The sequence below is a fragment of the Silurus meridionalis genome, chromosome 8 (assembly GCF_014805685.1).
Source record: "Silurus meridionalis isolate SWU-2019-XX chromosome 8, ASM1480568v1, whole genome shotgun sequence".
Taxonomy (NCBI): Eukaryota; Metazoa; Chordata; class Actinopteri; order Siluriformes; family Siluridae; genus Silurus; species Silurus meridionalis.
The window spans coordinates 29,144,992-29,172,504 of NC_060891.1; the positions used below are offsets into that span (position 1 = coordinate 29,144,992).

Genomic DNA, 27,513 nt, shown 5'->3' on the forward strand with positions numbered 1-27,513 from the left:
TTTAAAGCACTTTTGTACGTCGCTCTGGATAAGGGCGTCTGGTAAATGCCGCAAATGTAAATGTAAATGTAAATAACAAACGTCCCCACCACACCTGCAGAGTGGGTGGATGCTCAGGGCCCAGATTCCGCCTTTCTTTGACATTTACAATTTTTGTTTAGTGGGTGGTCTCATTTGTTTGTAACAATGTATTCTATCAGCCATATTTGTTTTTTTTACCACCAAGATGTCGTTTTTTTCTTTTTGAGAAAGTTATTCCAAAACCTATACAAACAATACAACCACCGAAGTTCTGTGACGTAAACAAAAGAATAACCATCTAAATCACAACACTATTGTTTGGTTGGAGCAAAAATGCTTTACAGTATGTTGTTCAGTGGACCTGTGTCCTAATAAACTGCGATCAGCAGCAGTGGATGTGTTTGTGACTCGTTATTACAATAATAATGTAAGTGGTGCAGTTTCTCTTCCTGTCGTTGTTGTTGTGTACTGCTTACACACATTCAGCAAATACATTTGTTATACATTTTCCATCGAATAAAAGTGATCTAAAATCGCTGCTTGAGGATTAGAGCTTTAGAATGATTTTTAGTTTGTCATTTTTATTCTTGTCCCTTGTCATTTAATCTATTTTTAATGTTAACACCTGAGAACAATGGGATATTCAATTCAATTTCAATTCATTTTTATTTGTATAGCGCTTTTAACAATGAACATTGTCTCAAAGCAGCTTTACACAGATAATGTGGTGATTAAATGTAAATATGTTCTTTGTAAGTAAGTTTGTCCCTGATGAGCAACTGTGGCAAGGAAAAACTCCCCGAGATGGCATAAGGAAGAAACCTTGAGAGGAACCAGACTCAAGAGGGAACCCATCCTCATCTGGGTTGCACCAAATGTCCATTAGCCACACCCACACAATTAGCCTTTAGCCACACCCCTTTTCACCTGCTGCTGCATCTCCTTGTTCTCCTGCCTACTTTTCTCATCACTCTGTCGATCCCAATTCTGTTTCTCCAACCTCTTTTTCCTTCTGCTCTCCTGCACTTCCTCATTCCACCACGTCTCTTTGTCTTCTTTTCTATTTCCAGATGTTACACCAAGTACCTTTCTAACTGTCTCCCTCATCACTTCTGCAGTAGTTCCACAATCATCCAGCACCTCTTCACCACCACCGAGCTCCTGTCTGACCGCTTCCCTGAACCTCACACAACAGTCTAACTCCTTCAGTTCCCACCATCTTATTCTTCTTTCAGTCCTCACACTCCTCTTCTTCTTCACCTCCAAAACCATCCTACAGACCACCATCCGATGCTGTCTAGCTACACTGTCCCCTGCCAACACCTTACAGTCTCCAATCTCCTTCAGGTTGCATCTCCTACATAGAACATAATCCACCTGTGTGCACCTTCCTCCACTCCTATACGTCACCCTGTGATCCTCCTTCTTCTTAAAATACGTGTTCACCACTGCCATTTCCATCCTTTTAGCAAAATCTACTACCATCTGCCCTTCCACATTCCTCTCCTTAAAACCACACCTACCATCACCTCCTCATCACCTCTGTTCCCTTCACCTACATGCCCATTAAAGTCTGCCCCAATCACCAATCTTTCATTCCTAGTTTCACCTTCTACCACTTCATCTAATTCACTCCAGAATCTTTCCTTCTCCTCCATCTCACTACCCACTTGTGGAGCATAAACACTGATGACATTTATCATCATCCCTTCAATATCCAGCTTCACGATCATCACCCTATCAGAAACTCTCTTCACCTCCACTACACTCTTACTGTACTCTTCCTTCAGAATCCCCCCTACACCATTTCTCTTTCCATCCACACCATGATAGAACAGTTTAAACACCTCCAATGTTCCTGCTCTTACTCCCGTTCCACTTGGTCTCCTGAACACACAACATCTCTACCTTTCTCCTCTCCATCATATCAGCTACCTCTCTCCCTTTACCAGTCATAGTACCAACATTTAAACTACCAACCCGAACCTCCACTCTCCTCCACTTCTCCTTTTCCTGCTGTCTCTGTAGACGTCATCCTCCTCTCCTTCTCCTCCTTCAGACAACAGCAGCACAGTTTACACCAGTACCCTGTTGTTAATGATACCTGTGGTGGTTGTTAGTAATCCGGGCCTCGACCGATCCGCTATGAGATTCTGGTTTGTGATCCGCATATTTGATTTGGCAGATGTTTTACCCTGGATGTCCTTCATAACAAACCTCCACATTTATCTGGGGTTGAGACACTGTGAGTCGCCTGACCTGAGTAACTCTAATAATAATAGCTATTAAAAATACACTAGAAAATCACTCACATAAAAATATTTCACTGAAGTATCTGTATTGATGTTACTTGGTATTGAATAGAAAAGAGAATAATTGGTATCGCGCCTCCATATGGTGGTTTATTATAGTTATTGAGTAACTATTGAGCTGTGGGGTCCCTGGTGGTCTAGTGGTTAGGATGCGGCGCTCTCACTGTGGTGGCCCTGGTTGATCCCCGGTCAGGGAACCAAACCCTGCCATTAGGGAGTCACAAGCCAGTGCACTCTTAGTGCTGGTCCAGAACCTGGATAAATAGGGAGGGTTACGTTAGGAAGGACATCCAGCGTAAAAACGTGTCAAATCAAACATGTGGATCATGAATACGGATGATCCGCTGTGGCGCCCCCTAATGGGAGAAACAGAGAGAAAGTTGAGTAATTATTGAGCTGTATTTTTAGACAGGCAGATCCTCCGGCTTCCTCGTTGTGCTGTTTGGGGCCTTTTCAGAATTTCAAGATGGCGGCGGCCGTGCGGCTGTGTTCTGTCCTCCGTGTCTCCTTAAGCGGTGAGTTTTAATGTGGCGGATTTATTCTATTTATGCATTTTAACTTTTCGAATGATAATAAACATTGTGGGTGTGTAGCGAGAGATGTGTTACTAATTCTGTCGCAGTTAAAGTTAATGTCAGGATGTGTGTGTGTGTAAGAGAGTGAGATGCAGTGTGTGTGTGTGTGTGTGTAAGAGAGTGAGAGCAGGTGTGTGTGTGTGTGTGTGTGTGTGTGTGTGTGTGTGTGTGTGTGTGTAAGAGAGTGAGATGCAGTGTGTGTGTGTAAGAGAGTGAGATGCAGGTGTGTGTGTGTAAGAGAGTGAGATGCAGGTGTGTGTGTGTGTGTGTGTGTGTGTGTGTGTGTGTGTGTGTGTAAGAGAGTGAGATGCAGGTGTGTGTGTGTAAGAGAGTGAGAGCAGGTGTGTGTGTGTGTGTGTGTGTGTGTGTGTGTGTGTGTGTGTGTGTAGGTGTGTGTGTGTAAGAGTGAGATGCAGGTGTGTGTGTGTAAGAGAGTGAGATGCAGGTGTGTGTGTGTGTGTGTGTGTGTGTGTGTGTGTGTGTAAGAGAGTGAGATGCAGGTGTGTGTGTGTGTGTGTGTGTGTGTGTGTGTGTGTAAGAGAGTGAGATGCAGGTGTGTGTGTGTGTGTGTGTGTGTGTGTGTGTGTGTAAGAGAGTGAGATGCAGGTGTGTGTGTGTGTGTGTGTGTAAGAGAGTGAGATGCAGGTGTGTGTGTGTGTGTGTGTGTGTAAGAGAGTGAGATGCAGGTGTGAGTGTGTGTGTGTGTAAGAGAGTGAGATGCAGGTGTGTGTGTGTGTGTAAGAGAGTGAGATACAGGTGTGTGTGTGTGTGTGTGTGTGTGTGTGTGTGTAAGAAAGTTAAATACAGGTGTGTGTGTGTGTGTGTGTGTAAGAGAGTGAGATGCAGGTGTGTGTGTGTAAGAGAGTGAGATACAGGTGTGTGTGTGTGTGTGTGTGTGTGTGTGTAAGAAAGTTAAATACAGGTGTGTGTGTGTGTAAGAGAGTGAGCAGGTGTGTGTGTGTGTAGAGAGTGAGATGCAGTGTGTGTGTGTGTGAGAGTGAGATGCAGGTGTGTGTGTGTGTGTGTAAGAGAGTGAGATACGTGTGTGTGTGTAAGAGAGTGAGATACGTGTGTGTGTGTAAGAGAGTGAGATACGTGTGTGTGTAAGAGAGTGAGATACGTGTGTGTGTAAGAGTGAGATACGTGTGTGTGTAAGAGAGTGAGATGCAGGTGTGTGTGTGTGTGTAAGAGAGTGAGATGCAGGTGTGTGTGTGTGTGTAAGAGAGTGAGACAGGTGTGTGTGTGTGTGTGTGTGTGTGTGTGTGTAAGAAAGTTAAATACAGGTGTGTGTGTGTGTGTGTAAGAGAGTGAGATGCAGTGTGTGTGTGTAAGAGAGTGAGATACAGGTGTGTGTGTGTGTGTGTGTGTGTGTGTGTGTAAGAAAGTTAAATACAGGTGTGTGTGTGTGTGTAAGAGAGTGAGATGCAGGTGTGTGTGTGTGTGTGTGTGTGTGTGTAAGAGAGTGAGATGTGTGTGTGTGTGTGTAAGAGAGTGAGATGCAGGTGTGTGTGTGTGTGTGTGTAAGAGAGTGAGATGCAGGTGTGAGTGTGTGTGTGTAAGAGAGTGAGATGCAGGTGTGTGTGTGTAAGAGAGTGAGATGCAGGTGTGTGTGTGTGTGTAAGAGAGTGAGATACGTGTGTGTGTGTGTGTGTGTGTGTGTGTGTGTAAGAAAGTTAAATACAGGTGTGTGTGTGTGTGTAAGAGAGTGAGATGCAGGTGTGTGTGTGTAAGAGAGTGAGATACAGGTGTGTGTGTGTGTGTGTGTGTGTGTGTGTGTAAGAAAGTTAAATACAGGTGTGTGTGTGTGTGTGTGTAAGAGAGTGAGATGCAGGTGTGTGTGTAAGAGAGTGAGATGCAGGTGTGTGTGTGTGTGTGTGTGTGTGTGTGTAAGAGAGTGAGATACGTGTGTGTGTGTAAGAGAGTGAGATACGTGTGTGTGTGTAAGAGAGTGAGATACGTGTGTGTGTGTAAGAGAGTGAGAGCAGGTGTGTGTGTGTAAGAGAGTGAGATCGTGTGTGTGTGTGTGTGTGTGTGTGTGTGTGTGTGTGTGTGTGTGTGTGTGTGTAAGAGAGTGAGATACATGTGTGTGTGTAAGAGAGTGAGATACAGGTGTGTGTGTGTGTGTGTGTGTATGAGAGTGAGATGCAGGTGTGTGTGTAAGAGTGAGATACAGGCGTGTGTGTGTGTGTGTGTGTGTGTGTGTGTGTGTGTGTGTAAGAGAGTGAGATACAGGTGTGTGTGTAAGAGAGTGAGATACATGTGTGTGTGTGTGTGTGTAAGAGAGTGAGATACAGGTGTGTGTGTGTGTATATGAGAGTGAGATGCAGGTGTGTGTGAGAGAATGAGATGCAGGTGTGTGTGTGTGTGTAACAGAGTGAGATGCGTGTGTGTGTGTGTGTGTGTGTGTGTGTGTGTGTGTAAGACAGTGAGAAGGGACAAGGAGGAGGTTTATGTGGTGGTTAGTTGGTTGACCTCCGTGTTTTATAGCTTAAACATGACTATCAGTGTGACCTCTTTCTAGTTACATGAAACACTCAGAAGGTGGCAGTAGACCCAACACAGCTCCTAACTCAAGCTTGGAGCAGAATCAAGTGTAACTGAGACACGTCCCTGTTTAGGACCAAGCCCGCCCCCTGTTTAGGACCAAGCCCGCCCCCTGTTTAAGACCAAGCCCGCCCCCCATTTAGGACAAGCCCGCCCCCTGTTTAAAACTAACCCCGCCCCTTGTTGTATACCAACTTTGCCCCATGTGTGTACTTCTGATTCGTGTTTGTCACTAGCTAGGGCTGAACGGTGTGTACTGATGTGTGTATTTTGAGAGGTCGGATCTTCAAGATGTTGGACTGAACAAAGTTGTTAAATCCCAGCAACACCAAACTGCCACTCCAGAGCCTCTAAAAGAGGTCCAATAACTGCTCAGTTGTATGAATGAGATAAATGCAAGTCGCTCTGGATTGGGGCATCTCCATAAATATAATGTATTTCACTGCTTAGTTTTGAACTCGACTGTATGTGTGTTAAAGGTGTTAGAACTTTAGGAGGTTCTGGATGGTCCCGGCCCAGTGGAACTCCGATGTATCCGGCGTCTGCTGTTGCATCTCAGGTTCTTTGGAATCAGACTCGTTATTCCAGCTTCTTCAACAAACGTAAGCAGTGTGTGACCTTTAATCTCATCACATGACTGTAGAACAGTGGAGAACATCAGCACACACTTTCACCTCCATCTAATTGTTCTGTAGTTTTCTCTGCATTTTCTTCCCTTTTACACACCAGACCCTGTGTGAGCCACGGTCATGACTGGTCACATCACACACACACACACACACACACGCTCACACACGCACACACACACTTTATATATAGATTTTGTGTGTGCGTGTGTGTGTGTGTGTGTGCTAGTGAGATTAATGGTTTAAATTGAAGTGTGTGTGGTTCTGTTAGTTTTGTTACACACACATTCCTGCACAGGAAGTGTGTGTGTGTGTGTGTGTGTGTGTGTGTGTGTGTGCATATGTATGTTTTGAGAGCTTTCAGGTTTCTTTGTTATTTGTAATTAAGCTCCAGTGAATTTACAACATCAGACAAGTGTCTGCATCTCACTGCAGTATTTCACACACACACACACACACTTTATATATAGATTTTGTGTGTGTGACTGATTACAGTTACATGATTACATGGTGTGTGTGTGTGTGTGTGTGTGTGTGTGTGTGTGTGTGTGTGTGTGTGTGTGTGTGTGTGTGAGACAGTGACTGCAGATGAACTATGGCGTGGTGTGTTAGCTGAGAGCGGTGCTGGATCCAGGAAGGGTCGAGGAAAAAGAACCAAACGCAAAATGAAAAAAGACCTGAATCGAGGACAAAGCATTGGAGAGGGTAACACACACCTACACACACACACACACACACACACACACACACACACAGATGCTCTCACACACACAACGTACATGCACACAAACTGACTTACTTATATACAGTGGTGTGAAAAAGTGTTTGCCCCCTTTCTGAGTTCTTATTTGTTTGCATGTTTGTCACATGTAATGTTTCAGATCATCAAATTAATTTAAATATTAGTTAAAGATCACACAAGTGAACAACATTCAGTTTATAAATGAAGTTGTTTTTTGTTTTTTTATTGATGGAAAACAAAATCCCAAACTACATGGCCCTGTGTGAAAATGTGTTTGCCCCCCTGTTAAAACTGTGGTTTATCACACCTGAGATAAATTTCTCTAGCCACACCCAGGCCTGGTTACTGCCACACATGTTCACATCATGCTGAGATCCAAAGAAATTCAGTAACAAATGAGAAAGATCTCAATTACTTTCTATCAGTCTGGAAAAGGTTCTAAAGCCATTTCTAAAGCTTTGGGACTCCAGAGAACCACAGTGAGAGCCATTATTCACAAATGGCAAAAACATGGAACAGTGGAGAACCTTCCCAGGAGTGGCCGACCGCCCAAAATGACCCCGAGAGCACAGCGACGACGACTCCAAGAGGTCACAAAAGACCCCACAACAACATCCAAAGAGCTGCAGGTCTCACTTGCCTCAGTGAAGGTCAGTGTTCATGACTCCACCATAAGAAAGAGACTCGGCAAAAATGGTCTGCATGGTAGAGCTCCAAGACCAAAACCTCTGCTGAGCAAAAAGAACATAAAGACTTGTCTCAGTTTTGCCAGAAATTCAATTCATCAATTCAGAGCAGCTTTACACAGATAATGTGGAGATAAAAAAATGAAATGTAAGTTTGTCCCTGATGAACAAGTCGGTGGAGACTGTGGTGAAGAAAAAAAGAGGGAAGAGGAGCAGGAACAGTGGTCACTGGAACCTCAGGAGCATGTTTAACTCGACACAGAGAGAGAGAGAGAGAAGAGGGTGACAGGAAGAGAAGGATATGGATTATTAAGTCTCCTGATTGTTGTATGAAAGTTAATGTCACTGTGCAGTTTGGACTCTGGTAAGATTCACTCTGACAGCAGAACTAAAAGGGAGAAGCAGAAGGAAACACAGACATGAGGATCTCTGGGATAAGAGACGACCCACCACACCACCATCAACAAACCTGAGTGAACGTGTGAGAGTGAGGAGACGACAGCATCCAAATATCCCAGTTCACCAAACACTCCATATCCATGATCCCTCCAGATCTGCTCCTTTACCTCACAAACACCTACTGACTAAACACTCCACTAAATAAATGTGTTCAGCCTCGACTTGAACACTGAGACTGTGTCCGAGTCCCGAACACTGGTTGGAAGGTTGTTCCATAACTGTGGGGTTATAAGAGAAACATCTGCCCCCTGCTGGAGTCTTCATTATTTGAGGTACCAACAAATAGCCTGCACCTTTTGATCTAAGTAGGCGTGGAGGATCATACTGGTACAGAAGTTCACTCAGTGCGGTGCGAGAGCGTTAAGTGCTTTATACGTCAGTAGTAGTATTTTATAATCAGTGTGAGATGTAATTGGGAGCAGTGTAGATGATTAAAACAGGGCTGATGTGCTCATATTTTCTAGATCTAGTGAGGACTCTTGCTGCTGCATTCTGGACTAACTGAAGCTTATTTCTGCACTTACTCCAACACCCAGACATTAAAGCGTTACAGTAGTCTAATCTAGATGTTACAAAAACATCAACTAGTTTTTCTGCGTCCTGTAGCGACATCATATTTCTAATTTTAGCAATATTTCTAAGGTGAAAGAAGGAGATCCTGGTGATATTATTCACGTGAGACTCAAAGGAAAGACTCGGGTCAATAATCACACCAAGATCTTTGACTGCTGTACACGCTGAGACAGAAACACCATCCAGAGATGCTACAGAATCAGAAAGTTTACTTCTAGCTGCATGTGGTCCTAGTAAAAGTACTTCTGTCTTATCTGAGTTGAGCAGAAGAAAGTTATCAAGCATCCACTGTCTAATGTCCTTTACACACTCCTCAACATTGTTAAGCTGATCTCTCTCATCTGGCTTTGCTGAAATATACAGCTGTGTATAATAAGCATAGCAATGGAAGCGAATACCATGTTTATGTATAATTTTACCCAGAGGCAGCAGATATAAAGAGAAAAGCAGAGGGCCTAAGACAGATCCTTGCGGAACACCAAACTTTACCTCAGAGAGTGTGGAGAACTCACCATTTACATCAACAAACAGATAGCGATCAGTCAAATAAGACCTAAGCCAAGAGAGGAAAACATCTGGATGATCCCCAAGACTTTGGGGAAAATACTCTGTGAACTGACGAGACAAAAGTTGAACTTTTTGGAAGTTGTGTGTTCCATTACGTCTGGCGTAAAAGTATCACCACATTTCAGAAAAAGATCATACCAACAGTAAAATATGGTGGTAGTGTGAAGGTCTCGGGTTTTGCTGCTTCAGGACCTGGAAGACTTGCTGTGATAAATGGAACCATGAATTCTGCTGTTTACCAAAAAATCCTGAATGAGAATGTCTGGCCATCCGTTCGTGTCTTCAAGCTGAAGCGAACTTGGGTTCTGCAGCAAGAGAATGATCCAAAACACACCCGCAGTTCCACCTCTGAATAGCAGAAGAAAAACAAAATGAAGACTTTGGAGTGGCCTAGCCCTGACCTAAATCCTATTGAGATGTTGTGGCATGACCTTAAAAAGGCGGTTCATGCTGAAAACCCTCCAATGTGGCTGAATTACAACAATTCTGCAGAGATGAGTGGAGCAAAATTCCTCCACAGCGCTGAAACAGACTCTGTGCAGGTTATCGCAAATTCTTGACTGCAGTTGTTGCTGCTGAGGGCAGCCCAAGCAGTTACTAGGTTTAGGGGCAAACACTTTTTCACACAGGGCCATGTAGTTTTGGATTTTGTTTTCCCTCAATAATAAAAACCTTCATTTATAAACTGCATGTTGTTCACTTGTGTTCACTTTTACTAATATTTAAATTAGTTTGATGGTCTGAAAATTTCAAGTGTGACAAACATGCAAACAAATAAGAAATCAGGAATGGCAAACACATTTTCACACCACTGTATACACACACACACACACACACACACACACACACACATAGATGCACATACACATACACACACTCTGTACATGCATACACACATGGTACATACATGCATACACACACTGTACATACACTCACAAACATACATAAACACACTGTACATACATACATACATATACACACACCTACATGCTTCTAAGATGGCGACGTGGGAGTAGCTTGCAGCGGCCTCTCCGGATACAAAAATGGTGCTTTTAACGTATGTAGCCTGACTTTTCATAACATGTGGACACCACAGACAGCTGTTTTCATATGTAAGATCACCGGACACTGTTACAGTACAGGAATCATGCAACCACTCATCTGCATTATGATGTAATTAATAACCTTTGTGACCTCGGCTTGCTGCGACCTTGGTTACAATGACCAGGCCCCCAGCTCTCGGTGTTACCTAATGCCGGTGGCCAGGAGAGGGGACGTTGGAAGCGCTGCTCAAGGAGGGGGAAGTGCGGCAAGCGGGTGTAGTTCCCATCGGCACTAATGCTAAGGAGGCATTGTGTGAACTCTACGGCGCTATTAGCGACCTGCAGAATGCTCACCCCAACGGATTGTTTATTATTGCCAGAGATTTCAACCATGTGAATCTCAGGACTGTGCTTCCTAAACTCCATCAGCATGTGGACTTTGCATCAAGAGGGGCGAACACGCTGGATCTTGTTTACACAAACATCCCCGATGCGTATTTAACGGAGCCCCGCCCCTACCTCGGCTGCTCGGACCACATCTCTGTTATGCTAATTCCAGCATAAATCTGTAATTTATGAAAAGGTAAACCTGGCCAGCAGGAGCCGCTCTGCTCTTCAGGACTGTTTTGAGTGCACTGACTGGGACATGTTTAGGGAGGCTGCAACCAACGGCCATTCCATCAACTTGGATCAACTTCAATCGTCACGTCATCAGCAAGTGCTTTGATGACGTGACCATCTCCAAGATCATCACTACACGCCCTAACCAGAAGCCGTGGATGACCGCAAAAGTGCACACAATGTTGAAACAAAGACTCCACCTTTAGAGCAGGGGACAAGACGGCCTTAAGAAAAGCAAGGGCCAAACTGTTCCATACTATCAGAGAGGCAAAGCGCGCACATGCCAAGAAAATCCACAGCCAATTCCAGGACAGGGGAGACACCCGGTGCATGTGGCAGGGCATCCAGGTGATCACGTACTACATGACAACTTCACCTGCTTGTGATCGTGACCGACTTCTATACCCGGTTTGAGGTGCAGTTCAATGAGAAGGCGGGGAAGACCACCCCTTCAACCAGGTGCTCTGTCTAACCACAGCTGAAGGGAGGAAAGCTCTATGCAGAGCTAAACCACGGAAGTCTGCTGGACCAGTCAACGTTCTTGGCAGAGTGCTCAGGGAATGTGCAAAACCACTAGCAGATGTCTTCACTGACATCTTCAACATCTCCCTGAGCAGCACCTTTGTTCCTACGTGCCTCAAGGCAACGACCATTGTCCCCGTGCTGAAGAAGTCTTCATTCTCCTGCCTCAATGACTATAGTCCTGTCGCACTCACACCCATTGTTATGAAGTCCTTCCAGAGGCTCGTCATGAGGCACATCAAGACCCAGCTTCCACCTTCACTGGACCCCATGCAGTTTGCATATCGTCCAAACTGTTCCACAACCCTCCATCTGGTCCTCCCCACCCTGGACAACAAGGACATGTACGTATGAATGCTGTTCATGGACTTCATCTCAGCATTTAACACGATCATCTCTCAGCACCTGCTTGAGAAGCTGAGTCTACTGGGCCTGAACACCTCCCTCTGTAACTGGATCCTTGACATCCTGACTGGGAGACCTCAGTCAGTCCAGATCGGAAACAGCATCTCCAGCACCACCACACTGAGCATTGGGGCCCCTCCGGGCTGTGTGCTCAGCCCACTGCTGTTTACTCTGCTGACTCACGACTGTAGTGGGTTTAATCAGCAAGAACGATGAGTCAGCATACAGAGAAGAGGTGGAACAGTTAACATCCTGGTGTGGAGCCAACAACCATTCTCTACTGATTATCATGGATCCTCAGTGGAGAACAAGAGCAACAAATTCCTTGGTGTTCATCTAGCGAATAACCTCACCTGGTCACTCAACACCAGCTCCATCCCACAAGGTCTTGTGTTGTCTGTTTGCACGTGATGCACTTTATGTAGCTTTGTGTTGTGTTGTAGCTCTCTGTTGTTTAGTGTAGCACCAGGGTTCTGGAGGAACGTTGTCTCGTTTTCACTGTTTACTGTTTACCACTGTGTATAATAGAAATTACAATAAAAGCCGCTTGACGTACACACACACACGCATGCATACATACACATATAAACATACACACACACACACACACACACACAGATGCTCACACACTGTACGTACATACACACACACACACACACACACATAGATGCATACACACACAGTACATGCACACACATCACTTTAATCTGTACTTCTGTCAATATCTGCCCTACACATCCAACACAGTGAACCTCATGCTAGATGGTCAGCGCAGGCTTTCAAAACCTGACCTGTGATGCCAACTGGTCCTGCTGCCTTCCTGGTATTCACTCTCCTGAATGCCCTCCTAACGGGACTATTGTAATGCATTACTAGGTGGATGTCCTGCATCGTTAATAAACAAGCTTCAGTTTGTTCAGAATGCAGCAGTCAGAGTTCTCAAAAGGTCGAGAAAATATCACCATATAACCCCAATCTTCTCGTCCCTACACTGACTTCCTGTTAAGTTTCAAATCCACTACAAACTACTGCTACTTACCTACAAAACACTAAATGGTTTATCTCCATGTATCTCTCCAGTCTTCTAACACGCTACAATTCGTCACGCTCCCTGTGATCTCAAAACTCTGGACTTCTAGTAGTTCCTAGAATAGCAAAGTCCACTAAAGGTGGTAGAACATTTTCACATTTAGCTCCTAAACTTTGGAATAGTCTTCCTGACAGTGTTGTTTTGTTTAGCTCATCTGCCAGAGATGGATCCACATTTCGCATTCTGGAAGATGGTGTTTTGTATTCCGTGATGGTTCTTAGTCCCCCCTAGAGCCGCCATGTTGAAATTGTGACTCTTGTTACTCCCGTAGCTTTGCTTCCTTCACCGCTCTGCATACACCGTAATATGCAGCCTTGTACTCGTGCATGTCCCCGGTGTCGAGCCCCAGTGTTGTAGGCAGCAGAGCATGATCTCAGGGAATCCCACAACAGCATTTGTAAACATGTTTATGTCAGAACTGCACCTGAACATGTCCCAGTCTGCGTCATCTAAATTGTCCTGCAGAGCTGTAACCGATTGGTCAGTCCAGTGCATGACCTTCCTCTGAACCGGAGCTTCCTGTTTCAGCCTTTGTTTGTATAAAGGCATGAGGAAGCTGGCAGCATGGTCTGATTTCCCAAACAGTGGACATGATTGTGGATTGTAGCTTTTCTTGAATGGTGTGTAGCAGTGGTCCAGTTTCCTTTCGCCTCTGGTGGGGCAGGTGATGTGCTGCTGGAAGTTTGGCGGTGGGTGCATGAGGTTGGAACTGTTAAAGTCTCCCACCACAATGAGTGCAGCATCCCGATGCTGTGTTTGGTGTAGTGTTTGTGTCTCATGTAAGTTCCATATTGCAGTGTCCGTGTCCGCTTGAGGTGGAATATAAACAGCACTGACTATGACCGAGCTGAATTCCCGATGTAGGCAGATGGGGCGACATTTTAATGGTCAGTAGTTTCAGATTTGGTGTGCAGGAGTGTGAAAGGGGAACAATGCTTGTGCTGTCACACCAGTGGTTGTTAACCTCGGACACAATCCAGTTCACCTTGACGTCCCCGACTCCAGTGTTCTGTCCATGCGGTAAACCAAGAAAAACTCTGCTGGCTGGATTGCATGGTCCGGTGCCGCTGGGTTCAGTCATGTCTCGGTGAAGCATAGAAGGTTGCAGTCCCGATTGTCCCTCTGAAACCTAACCCTTAGCCTGATTGGACATTGGCTAACAGGATACTAGGTAAGGGAGCGCGGTGTGTGCATGTCCTCAGTCTGTTCCTGAGTCATTACTAGAGACTCGGAGCACTTTTGTACATCGCTCTGTGTAAGAAAGATCCCCTGCCCTCTCGTCTGTGTCTCTTCTCTGCAAGGCCTTAGGAGCGCTCCGGAGCAATGAAAGAACAACCCACACGATTAAAATCAAGTCTGGTTTATTCAATACAACTGCTCAAAGAACTGGGCTGCAAAGCAGGGTATATGTACACATCAGTCCAAGCCATAGTGCGTAGGAAAGGCGGAGAGGTCATTGCGACACGGACAGAGTTATCGTGTCTTGACAGAGATAGTCAGAAACACATGTGCGTAAGAAAAGGGAACAGGATGTGCTTATAGCTATATTCTAACTGAATGCCCTTGGTCTTCTAACATCCAGTCACGCGATAGCACAAAATGTACAGGTCAGCAAAGACAGGAGCATCCTGTCTCCAAGAAGGTCAAGATAGGAAGGTTCGCCAAGGCTACTAAAGAATACATTTCAACAATCCCCTCTTTTATACTTAATAACTAATAAGTATAATTACATGAATGTATCAGTGTATTGATCATTAGATGAATTTCGCAAACGCAAAATGTCATGTGGATGGGCTTGGACGGGTAACCCTGTCCCAAGCAGGGTGAGGAGTAGTAGAATGATGGCAGCCATACCGGTCACTGGCTGCGCCCGTCCCAAGAAGAGGTTGGTACTCAGTCCCTTGTAGTTTCTCCCTACACTTCCTACAGTGAGGAGAATGTCCAAAGAGACGACACAGGAACTTCTGAGGTGTAACTGAGGTCATCCACGAGCTGCCTTAGACCGCTTCCCCCTCTTAGCAGGCTAGCCGAAAGGTACTCCCTTAGTTCTGTCGGGAGGGAAAAAACTCTGGGAAGGGTCATTAGGGTTTACTTCTGGTCACAAAAAAAACACATAGTAGTTAGGTACAAAGTTTCATAACAATTATCATTGTGGGGCATGTTTCAGACGTCCGGCGTGGATCCACTGTGGAAAGAGATCAGTTAATACAGCTGTACGAGTCACAGCGATCACGTCTGCAGGTTCACTGTAAGGGGTCTCACCCAAGGGTGTTCCCATTTTGTCCAATTTCTTCACCAAGACTCGATCCCCTACCTTAAAGGGGTGAGTGTTTTTGTTCGGAATTGGGGGTCTTCTTGCATTTACCCGTGTCCAATAATCATCTAATGTTTGTAGCGTACTAGCGTACTCGCTGAGATGCACATCTAGGTCCCCCGTACCCACAGCCTGTTTGCCTCGTCGCCATGGGAGGGGAAAGGGTCGCCCCACTACAAGTTCATACGGTGAAAGATGATCAAGGGCCACTTGTGCGGTCATTCGCATATCGGCGAGAACGAGTGGGAGAGCATGCAGCCAATTTTTTGAGCCAGATGCGTGCATGGCTTTACGAATTTTGTTGTTTATTGTACGATTAGCGCATTCCACAATGCCTGATGATTGTGGGTGGTACGGAATATGGAAATGGCAATTAATCTTCAGCTCCTTGCACAGAAGTTGAGTGACCTTGGAGGTGAATGGGGTTCCTTTATCAGAATCAATTCCTACAGGGATGCCATATCTAGGAATTATCTCAGTAGTTAGCTTTTGAACCACAACTCTAGCGTTTTCTTTGCTACAGGGGAAAGCCTCTACCCACCGTGAAAATTTATCCACCATTACCAAAAGATATCTGAAAGGGCCCCGTCTTGGCATGTGTGTGAAATCGATCTGCCATTCCTGAAAAGGTGTCTTAGGGACGGGAAGGTGTTGGTGTATGGCACCTGGTTTGGAGATGTTATTTTGTGCGCATGTTAAACACCTATCTAGAATGTTGTTTACGTCTGTGTACAGGTGGTCTATACAGAAGCTTTCAGTTAGGTCGTGTAACACCCCTTTTCGTCCGCGGTGAGTGGGACCATGAAACTCGCGGACGAGGAATGGAGTACAGTGACGTGGGAGGCAAAGACGACCCTGTCCATCTAGAACGATTGCGGAGTCAGTAGCACCCTGACTCGTCCAAAATAGGCGATCAGCAGGTGAAGCCGAAGCCTGCAGTGAAGAGAGGTCCATGTCAGGTAGAACAGCGCTGATCATGGTTTTAACAGACACCATGGCTGGCGATAAATCTGGTGGCAGTGGGCGTGAGGCCGCAGCTTGCTTAGCCATGCGGTCGGCGAGACTATTACCCCGCACCTCGTCTGTATCACCAGAGGAGTGCGCCTTAGTTTTTACAATAGCCAACGAACGGGGCAGGTGGCAGGCAGTGATTAGATCTTGTACTAATGATGCGTGTGAAATGGGTTTGCCATCAGCAGTAGTGAAGCCCCGAGATTGCCAGATACGGCCGAAATCGTGAGCTACCCCGAAGGCATAACGAGAGTCAGTATAAATTGTGACGTCAGTGTCTTCCGCGAGGACACAGGCGCAGGTAAGAGCGAAGAGTTCAGCAGCCTGTGCAGAAGAAAAAGGAAGAGAGAAAGACTCAAGGACAGTGTTAGGCAGGCGACAAACAGCATAACCACAAAAATAAACACCATCACTAGGTTTGGAGCAGGAACCATCAACAAAGAGAACATCGCCTATCTGTAAGGGAACAGAGGATAGGTCAGGGCGAATACTGGTGTCATTGACAATTTCGGTGAGGCAATCATGGTCGGAGCCCCCATACAGTCATCCCGTGCGTTAAGCAGGCGCTGTAGGGCGTGAGCTACAGTGTCATGGGAAGACGAGGGACGTATAGTTAACTGCTCAGTGGCCAACAAAACAGTCTCATACCCTGAGCGACGTTGTGAAGACATGTGCTGTGTGTTTAGATTGCGTAATATCTGTGTTACCTGATGTGAGGTGTGCAGAATCAGAGGATGAGATAGAACGATCTTTTCAGCATCAGTTACCATCAGAGCACAGGAGGCAACGGCACGAAGACAGACCGGCAAACCCTGAGCCACGGAGTCAAGGGATTTTGAAAGAAACGCACAAGGTCGCATGCCTCCCCCATGTGCCTGAGCCAACACCCCTGGTTGAGTTGCCACGTACAGGTGGAACGGAAGGCTGTAGTTAGGCAGTCCCAGTGTGGGAGCCGTACACAGGGCTCGTTTCAAGGCCCCGAAGGCGGCCAGCATTTCCGGATTCCATGTCAAGGGCGCGGTTGAGGGATCAGAGTGCTTCACTGCAGTGCGCAGACACTTGTCATACAAAAAGCAGTCTGGAATCCACTGACGGCAGTAGTTGATAAGGCCGAGGAAAGCCTGCAATGCCTGTTTAGTGGCGGGCCGCTGAGTGTCCATGATGACTTGTATTCGTTCAGCAGTCAGTTTCCTGGAGCCCTGAGAAAGTTCATAGCCCAGGTACCGGACAAGGTTCTGGCAGAACTGTAGTTTCGTCTTGGATACTTTGAAACCCTTTTCAGCCATGTGCTTGATAAGGGCCAGGGTGGCCGCCTGGCAGGTGTCATAGTCGGTAGCAGTTACCAGGAGATCATCAGCGTACTGTAGAACCACTGAATCAGGGGGGAGGCAGAGGCTCGACAGGGCGTTCTTGACCGTGGTCGCGAAGACCGCGGGGGAATCGATATACCCCTGTGGCAGCCTAGTCCACGTGTACTGCTGCCCCCTGTGTGTGAAGGCCAAGAGAGGCTGCGTCTCCTTCACTACAGGAACACTGAAGAAAGCAGAGCAGAGGTCAATTACAGAAAATACTGTATGAGTACATGGATTTGAGGCTATGATGGAGGAGACGTCAGGGACAATTGGTGCGACTGGAATAATCAGTTCGTTTATTTTTCGCAGATCTTGGGTGAATCTCCACGAGCCATCTGGTTTTGGAATATGAGTAACAGGTGTGTTGTATTCTATATTAGCCACTGGAGGTGGTTCGGGGTCGCGGTCAGGCGCATTGGGCAATACCTCTTTTTTTTTCCCCCCGAATAAGGCGGCGGTTTAGCGAGAGAAATGGAGAGTGGTATGGGAGCCAAAAGACCAGGATCTGTTCGGTTCCCAGGTTTTGGAATACCCCTCAACACTCTTTTTGGAGTGTAAATGTTTTTACGTTCGTCCCAGATTTTCTTCATCTCATACCATCGCCCATAACATTCCCGCATCTAACCGAGATTCCATTGTGGATCTCCGAGGCGTTCATAAATCATGCGATACGCGGAGGCTAAATATCCTGGGTCGAATGTACTCTCTCTGGGGTAAGGTGGAATCTGAGGGGTTGCCTCAGTCCAACCAGCTAAATTGTCAAGATAAGGGGTAACGAAGTATGTTAGACCACAACGTTGCATCCAAACAGAAGGCGTCTCTCCAGGCTCAGGCTTAGGGTATGAGTTTCCCATTTTAAAATACCAACACCAATACTTATCAGCAATACAGGCAAGAGACACAGAGAGAATATTTTCCTTTTGTTTTACAGCACGCTCTGCTCAGTAATACCAATACTGAGGTCTACCTTCCCCTGAAGGAGATATCCTAGTCCAAATACTGCCAACCAGGTAGTCAATCAGACATGTCTTACCTGGTCGAGAGTATCACGTCGGGGTCACCAAATTGTAAGAAAGATCCCTGCCCTCTCGCCTGTGTCTCTTCTCTGCAAGGCCTTAGAGCGCTCCGGAGCAATGAAAGAACAACCCACACGATTAAAATCAAGTCTGGTTTATTCAATACAACTGCTCAAAGAACTGGGCTGCAAAGCAGGGTATATGTACACATCAGTCCAAGCCATAGTGCGTAGGAAAGGCGGAGAGGTCATTGCGACACGGACAGAGTTATCGTGTGTTGACAGAGATAGTCAGAAACACATGTGCGTAAGAAAAGGGAACAGGATGTGCTTATAGCTATCTTCTAACTGAACGCCCTTGGTCTTCTAACATCCAGTCACGCGATAGCACAAAATGTACAGGTCAGCAAAGACAGGAGCATCCTGTCTCCAAGAAGGTCAAGATGGGAAGGTTCGCCAAGGCTACTAAAGAATACATTTCAACACTCTGGATAAGGGCGTCTGCTAAATGGTGCAGATGTAAATGTAAATGTTCCTGAAGCCGGCTCGTTTCCCTCACAGATGCTGGTATGGGTTGGGCCCTTTGTTCTTGTTGGATCTCGCTCGGCCAGCATGGGTCCAGGTTTAAAAATGGCGTAAATTGAGTAGGCGAACAGATAAGAGCGGCTCTGTCATATGTAATGATGGACATCTTATATAAAGAAAATGGTAGATATGGAAATAAATAAAAAACTAAACAAAAACAAAGTGTAGCTGGAGCAGTCGTGATTTATACATATACACACACATACCAACACACACGCACACACATACACACACACACGCATACACACACACACACACACACACACACACACACACTATTAATATTGTCACTTTCAATATTTGGTTCTGCACCAACATCTCATATTCTCCTTTCTTCTCCTCCTCCTTAATTTCTTTCATTCTTTCCCTTTTTCTCCTCTTCATGCTCTTCGTCCTGCAGGTCGTGGTGGGTTCCTCTGGCCAGGTCTGAACATTCCTGTAATTAAAGGCGGCACGATCCAGTCTTTCTCTAAACGAGGGGAGGCGGAGCAGCAGGAGTTGAGGGTGGAGCTTGAACGTCAGAGGGACGAGTGGGACAGGAAGAGGAAGATGAAGATTAAGAGAGAGAGAGGCTGGTCAGGAAACTGCTGGGGAGGAATCAGTCTTGGACACCCGGACCCAGGTCCCAACGGAGGTGTGTGTGTGTGTGTGTGTGTGTGTGTGAGAGAGAGACTGTGTTACTTCAACCTGGTTTAGTGGATGTGATGTCAGTGACATTTTGATTGCCATGTGCAATAAACACACACACACACACACAGGCAGTAATAGTGGAGGTGGTGATGATGGAGTGTAAGTCACAGAGAGAGACTCTAATGTACCCTGGGGTCGCCGTAGCAACAAGCTCTCAAGTTCAGGAAGTATTTCTGTTTTTTTTTTTTCTTTCAAAAACACGCACTCACGCGCACACACTCACACACAAATTGTACAAAAATGTTTATTGTTTTGTGTTTTTCAGAAACATATGAGGATTTTGACTGCCGTGTTATTGAGGTGAGTGAATACACATCCTGTGTGTGTGTGTGTGTGTGTGTGAGAGTCAGTAATAAAAATCTACTGTGTTCTGTATAATGATAAAACAGGAGACAGGTTCGCAGTAGAGAAGGGACAGGTATCTAGATAAATAAACAAATAAATAAATATTGTATAAATGTATAAATTGTAAAATAAAAAAAATAAAAAAGTTTATTTCAGAATCAGAAATAACTTTTTTACCAAGTATGTTTACACACACACGGAATTTGACTTGACATCAGGAGCTCCAGTGCAGAAGTACAGACATAATGTAGCAACAGTAAAGCAGACAGTTACATCATGCAGAATATACAGAGTTAAAATGTTGTTAAATAAATGTACAGATGTTATTTACAAGTGTTCAGTTTATAAATGGAAAATATTGTAAAATATTGTAATTGTTCATGCTGATTATATCCTGCGCCTTTTGTGCCTGGTGTTCTGGTGGACGAGGTTTTGTAGCACCGACCAGAAGGCAACAGTTTGAAGAGAAAGTGGGCTCGGTGTGTGGGGTCCAAAGTGATTTTCTTAGCCCTTTTCTCCACTCTGGATGAGTAAAGATCTTGAAGATTGGGCAGTGGGGCACTAATAATCCTCTCAGCAGTCCTGACCGTCCGCTGAAGTCTCCTGATGTCTGATTTTGTAGCTGAACCAAACCAGACAGTTAAAGATCTACACAGGACAGACTCAATGATGGCCGAGTAGAACTGTTTCTGCAGCTCCTGTGGCAGGTTGAATTTCCTCGGTTGACGAAGGAACTACAACCTCTGCTGGGCCTTTTAAGCAATGGAGTCAATGTTATTGTCCCACTTCAGGTCCTGAGATGGTGGTACCCAGAAACTTGAATGACTCCACTGTTGTTACCGTGCTGTTCATCTGTTCATGATGGTGAGTCGGGGGAGTGCTGTGGGATTTCTCTTGAAGTCCACGATCATCTTCACTGTTTTGAGCGTGTTGAGCTCCAGCTTGCACCAGACAACCAGCTCTTTAACCGCCTGTCTGTAAGCAGACTCATCTCTACCCTGGATGAGGCAGATGACTGTGGTGTTGTCCGCAACCTTCAGGAGCTTGACAAAGGGTTTTTTTGAGGTGCAGTCGTTTGTGTACAGTGAAAAGAGCAGTGGGGAAGAGAACACAACCCTGGGGAGCACCAGTGCTGATAGTGAGAGACCTGGATGCGAGTTTGTCCAGCCTCACTGTCTGCTGCCTGATCCACAGAGAGATTGGGGTGGGCACGGGAATCTGGGTCAGTTTGGCTGAGAGAAGGTCAGGAATAATGGTGTTGAAGGCCGAACTGAAGTCTACAAGGTAGATCCTTACTTAGGTCCCAGGTCTGTCGAAATGTTGCAATATATAGTGCAGTCCCATGTTGACTGCATCATCTGCAGACCTATTTGCTCTGTAGGCAAACTGAAGGGGATCCAGCTGAGGTTCAGTGATGTCCTTCAGGTGGGCCAGGACCAGTCTTTTAAATGACTTCATGGTCATTTGCGAGATGTGAGAGCAACAGGTCTGTAATCATTGGAACCAGAGATTTTAGGTTTTTTTGGGGACCGGAATGATCGTGGAGCATTTGAAGATGGGAGCCAGTTGGTCAGCACAGACTTTTAGGCAGGCAGGTGAAACACCGGCTGGGCCAGAAGCTTTTCTAGTCGTCTGTCTTCTGAAGACTCGTTTCACATCCTCTACACATACCATAAGCGCAGGTTGAATGGAGAGGGAGGCAGGAAGGGGTCTTGCAGAGAGGGTAGGTGAATGTGTGAATTGCAGATCAGAGGGGTGGCGGGTGCTAAACTGGGCTTTTCAAACCGACAAGAGAACACATTCTGATTTTCAGCCAGTTTGTTGATTTTCCACAGACTGAAAGTGGTGTCTTGTACTTGGTGATGTACCTCAGATCAGTCCATACTGACGCTGGGTCATTGGCTGAAAACTGTTTTTCCAGCTGTTCAGAGTAATTTTTTTGCCAATCTGATCTCCTTTGTTAGTTTGTTCCTGGCCTGGTTATACAAGCTTTTATCCCAACTTCTGTAAGCATCTTCTTCAGCATAACGAATGATAATGAATAAATGATAAGAATGAACTGGTGGGGATGCACATATCCTCACAGAAACTGATGTATGAAGTTACAGTCTCTGTGAGCTCGTCCAGATCAATGCAGGTGAAGCAGGCTTGTAAATCCTGCTCTGCTTCATTAGTCCATCTTTTAACAGTCCTTAGTACAGGTTTATCTGATTTCAGTTTCTGCCTGTAGGTTGGTATGAGATGAACTAGATGGTGATCAGAGAGTCCCAAAGCTGCTCGTGGAACAGAGTGATATGATCCTTTATTGGGGTGTGACAGTGATCCAATATATTACTGTCTCTGGTGGGACATGTAACATGTCTGTATTTTGACCGTACAGGGGAAAGATTCACTTTGTTATAATCTTCAAGAATGATTAAAGAGAGTCTGGGTACCTTTGCTCTGTTTCAGTTATATGTTCCGCCAGCTGTTGCAGCGCTGCGTTTACTCAAGCGTGTGGAGGACCGTACACATTAACGAGAATGAAATATAATTTATACAGGAGGGATTTATATATTCATATAAATCCCTCCTCTCCCACAAACCCCTCCTCCTTTCATATAAATCCTCCTCCCACAAACCCCTCCTCCTTTCATATAAATCCTTCTCCCACAAACCCCTCCTACTTTCATATAAATCCCTCCTGTCCCACAAACCCCTCCTCCTTTCATATAAATCCCTCCTCTCCCACAAACCCCTCCTCCTTTCATATAAACTCTTCCTCTTCCACAAACCCCTCCTCCTTTCATATAATCCCTCCTCTCCCACAAACCCCTCCTCCTTTCATATAAACTCTTCCTCTTCCACAAACCCCTCCTACTTTCATATAAACTCTTCCTCTTCCACAAACTCCTCCTCATCTCATATAAACTCCCCACAATCTCCTCCTTTTTTCCCCACAAACCCCTTCCCTTTCATATAAACTCCTTCCCCACACACTCCTCCACCCACAAACCCCTCCTTCTTGCATATAAACCTCTCAGCCTTGTTTTTAGCGTTCACTGAGGCTGACTGGTACACAAGTCATACCTCTTTCACTGTGTGTGTCTGTGGGAGCACGTCAACTTGTGTGTGTGTGTCTGTGGGAGCATGTCAGCGTGTGTGTGTGTGTGTATGTATGTGTCTGTGGGAGCACATTTGTGTGTTATACTCATTCTCTCTGTAACGATAGAGGAGGTGAGAGGGTGCTTCTGGATCCTCGTAATTTTTAATGTCAGTAATAATAATATGTCATGCAGTGTTAAAATCACACACACACACACACACACACAGTAAGTGAAAGTGATGGTTGGAACTTCTGTCCACTTCTAAAGGTGCATTAATTAAATCAGAAGCTTCCAGTAAGCTCTAAAGTCTCAGCCAAGGACGTGTAGAGTACTGCCAAGAGAGAGAAGAAGAGAAAGAGAGATGGGGACCAAAATCATCATCTTCCAAAAAAGATCCAGCTTTCAGAGAACCGAACACACATTTAGGTTATGAAGCCACACACACCACACAACACCACACACACACACACACACACACACACAATACACAATAACACACACACACAATAATAATAATAACACACACACACACACACACACCACACACACACACAACCAATACACAATAACACACACACACACCACACACACACACAACCAATACACAATAACACACACACACAATAACACACCACACAACCAATACACAATAACACACACACACACCAACACACACACCAACACACACAACCAACACACAACACACAACCAACACACACACCAATACACAATAACACACCCCAACACACACACCAACACACTACCAACACACCACACACCAACACACACCAACACACACTACGCACACCACACACACACACACAATAACACACCACCGACACACACAACACACACACAACCAACACACATCACACACCACACAGGCTACGCACACACCACACACACGCAACACCAACACACGCACCACCAACACACATGACACACCACCAACACGCTACCAACACACACACCACACACCAACACACACCCTTGCAGCCAATTACAAATTGCGCCACCTACTGGGAGCACAAACTATAGTTTCTATTATATTGTTAATATAGTAATAGTATATTATTATTATTATTATTATTATTATTATTATTATTATCATCATAGTTTATTATTCCTGAATGACTTTTATTTCTGGTGTTATGTTCTGTACTTTGTACGAATTCAAATATTTATCATCCAATAAAGCAAACTTTAAATCCTGAATCTAAAGAGTTGGATACAGATGGAGAGAGAGAGAGAGAGAGAGAGAGAGAGAGAGAGAGAGAGAAAGATAAAAACAGATGGAGAGAGAGAGAGGGGTGGGAGGGGTGGGAGGGGGGGTTGAGGTTTAACTGCAACTTTTATTTTCTATTTTGCATGACCTTTTTTCCCTGAAGAAATATTTCATAAAAAAGCAGGTGAATAAATAAACAAACATAAACCTGTGTATAGACATACAAACAAAGAAACAAACGTACATTTCACCTGTTAAAATAAATGAGTTCTCATAAAAACGTTTCAAAGCAGTTGATTATCATGAACTTTAGTCTCATGAACTTTTCAGTCTTTTTGCTCCGAGTCTATTGCACATCGTTTCAGGATCTGGAGTTTCTCTCTGCCAGCGTTTGTTCTTGCGTGATATCCACACTGCAAGTTTAGCTGTTCCTAATAAATAGTTTAGGAGACACAATCTTCTCCTTGATGAGAATTTGTATTTTAATCCCCCGATAAAAACCTTCTCAGAGAACTTCAAGTTTTTTGAACCAGCACTTAATCAATGTAAAAACACAGTGTAGTCTTTTCGGAATTTTGACCCAGATGATCCAAGTGCTCTTTTTCCTCACAGAACCTTCAGTCCCCCTGGGGGTAATTTCAGAGAGGCTCATCTCCATTAGTTCTCTTAGGAACAGGTGTTTCTAAAGGTTGAGGTTTGCCTCAAAATAGTGTTTGCAGTATTTTCCCACACCACGTCTTTGCTGTATAGAAGCTTCTGTGTAGCTTGTACTGTGAGGGCACTGATTCTGGTCCTCACGTCCACCAGTCCCTGCCCACCCTTCTTTAATGGTAGGTACGGGGCTGCTGCATGTGTTCAAAATGAAGATTACAAATGTCCTTGGTATGCTATTGGTCAGATCTTCTGGTGGTTCCATCACAGTGGTCTTATGTTGAGGCAACCAGATTGTTTACTACCAGAACTCTTCCTCTGTAGGACAAACGTGGTAATAGCGATTTCCATTTGGACAATCGTGCCGACACCTTTTCCAGCAGCCCCTCCCAGTTCTTCTTATGAAATTGTTCATTCTTTAAAAACACTCCCAAAATCTTTAGTCCATCTTTTCTCTATTTTAGCTCATCTGCGAGCTGTGGAACTGCTCCGTGTTCCCAGTTGCCAACAATAAACCCCTCGCTTTTTGCCCAGTTGACTTTTGCAGAAGAAGCCTTTTCATATAGTTTGATGGATTTAGTTAAAAATGTGACATCATCTTTCCCTGTGCTAAAAACTGTGAGATCATCTGCATACGCTGGTAGCACAACTTTAAAATGGCCATTTGCTGTTGGTATTGTGATTCCTTTGTTTTTTCCATAATCTGCATAGCCAAGGTCCAATGACTCGACTGTATAGGTGTCCAGAAAGTGGGCAGACTTGCCTTATGCCTCTTGTCACAGGTGTTGGGGTGCTTAAGCCTCCTCCCACTTTCACCTACCATCACATACACATTGGAGTACAGCAGCTGTATGTAGGAGATAAAACCCTCTCTAAAGCCAAAGTGTTTCACAACGTTAAAGTGATATCCATGGTGTACACATTCGAATGATTTCTCCTGGTCTAAAGACAGGACTTCCCTTAATGTAACTTAATTTAAAGAGGTTATCTATTTTGGACCTCTGAGGGACACAGTAGGTTTGGTCACTTCTGACAAGCTGGTATAAAACATGTTTAAGTCTGTTAGTGAGGAACTTGGAGACGATTTTATAATCAAGGATATAGGTCTCCAATTCTTTAAAAGTCCCAAGTCTCCTTTTTCTTTGGGGAGAAGTGATATGACGGCTCACCAGCAGTTTACAGGAAGTCTTTTATTTTCTATACACTCTGTTGAAACATCAAATAGGTCTTTTCCTATCAGATCCCAGAAGTGTTGTTAGAACTCTGCTGTTGATCCGTCTGTTCCAGGAGATCGTCCAGTCGATAACTGCTTCATTACCTTTGTGAGTTCCTTAAAGGTGATCTTGCTGTCCAAGTCCTCTTTTTGTGTCTCCTCGAGCTGTGGCAATTCAATTCAATTCATTTTTATTTGTATTGTGCTTTTAACAATGCATATTGTCTTAAAGCATCTATATACAGATAATGTGGTGATAAAAATGAATAAGATGTTCTTTATAAGTATAAATTTGTCCCTGATGAGTTCAGTGAGCAGATCTTCCATGGATTTAGTATCGCAGCTATCGGCACTCTATACTTGTTTGTTGAAGTTGCTTGCTATCTTTCTCATTTCACCGTGGTCTGATGTGAGAGATCCGTCAGCACGACTGAGATGGTACATCGCCTTCTGCTGGACACTTTTTTTTTCTAGGCTGAAGAATTTGCTGGGAGCATCCATGTCTTTGATGGCACAGTACCTTGCTCTTATCAGCGCTCATTAAGCTCATTAAGTTTTTTCCTCAGTCCATCCCCTTTTGCAGCTCTATTACTGTTCAGCAATTGTTTTTCTGAAAGTTTGATGTCTCCTTGTAAAGTCTCCACTGTTTCCTTGATCATAGCTGATGAGTATGATGTACAGTCCTGGCACAGCATTGTGATAGTGATCTAATCTTGTTCCACTGGCTCTGTTCTGATTTATTTTCATCCATGTGTGTTGCTGCACTCCTTCATTGTCAGGATCTTCCGGGCTCACGGCACCCACTACCGGGTGCGCGGTGCACGCTTCCGGTTCCCCCTCAGTATTTAAGCACACCAAAGACATTTACTCCCTGCCAGATTATCTCACCGGCTTTCCATGTCCCTGGCAATATTCCCGCCACCTTGCCTGTTCTGGTTTCTGGTTCCTACTTCTGTTGCTGTTCTTGATCCACGTTCTGCCCGCCTGTTTATGGTTTTGGACTTTGGTTTGTGTTTTTTTGTTTCCCTGCATTGCAATAATCTGGTCTTGCATATCGACACTCATGTCTTGCTCTCCAAATGCCCATCATCTGTGACTCTTTCAAAATTTTCCCTAATAAGGCACTTGACTGACTGTGAGGTTCTTCCCCATTTCTGTCAAAAATAAAATCAATTGTACAGTTTCAGTTGCCCTGAGTGCACAGCACACGCTATAATCATACTTTACAATTACTTTATTT

The 27,513-nt window shown here is 44.9% G+C and overlaps 1 protein-coding gene across 1 annotated transcript in view; it reads left to right on the forward strand.

Moving 5' to 3' along the window:
- The first annotated feature begins 2,706 nt into the window (after positions 1–2,706).
- The window catches only part of mrps5 (mitochondrial ribosomal protein S5), a 38,019-nt gene continuing 13,212 nt past the window's right edge, over positions 2,707–27,513 (forward strand). Inside the window, exons 1-5 of the mRNA XM_046855842.1 lie at positions 2,707–2,848; positions 5,932–6,054; positions 6,658–6,783; positions 19,464–19,697; positions 20,019–20,053. Coding sequence (XP_046711798.1) covers positions 2,800–2,848; positions 5,932–6,054; positions 6,658–6,783; positions 19,464–19,697; positions 20,019–20,053 — 567 coding nt within the window. The 5' untranslated portion in view covers positions 2,707–2,799. The remainder of the gene's footprint in view (positions 2,849–5,931; positions 6,055–6,657; positions 6,784–19,463; positions 19,698–20,018; positions 20,054–27,513) is intronic.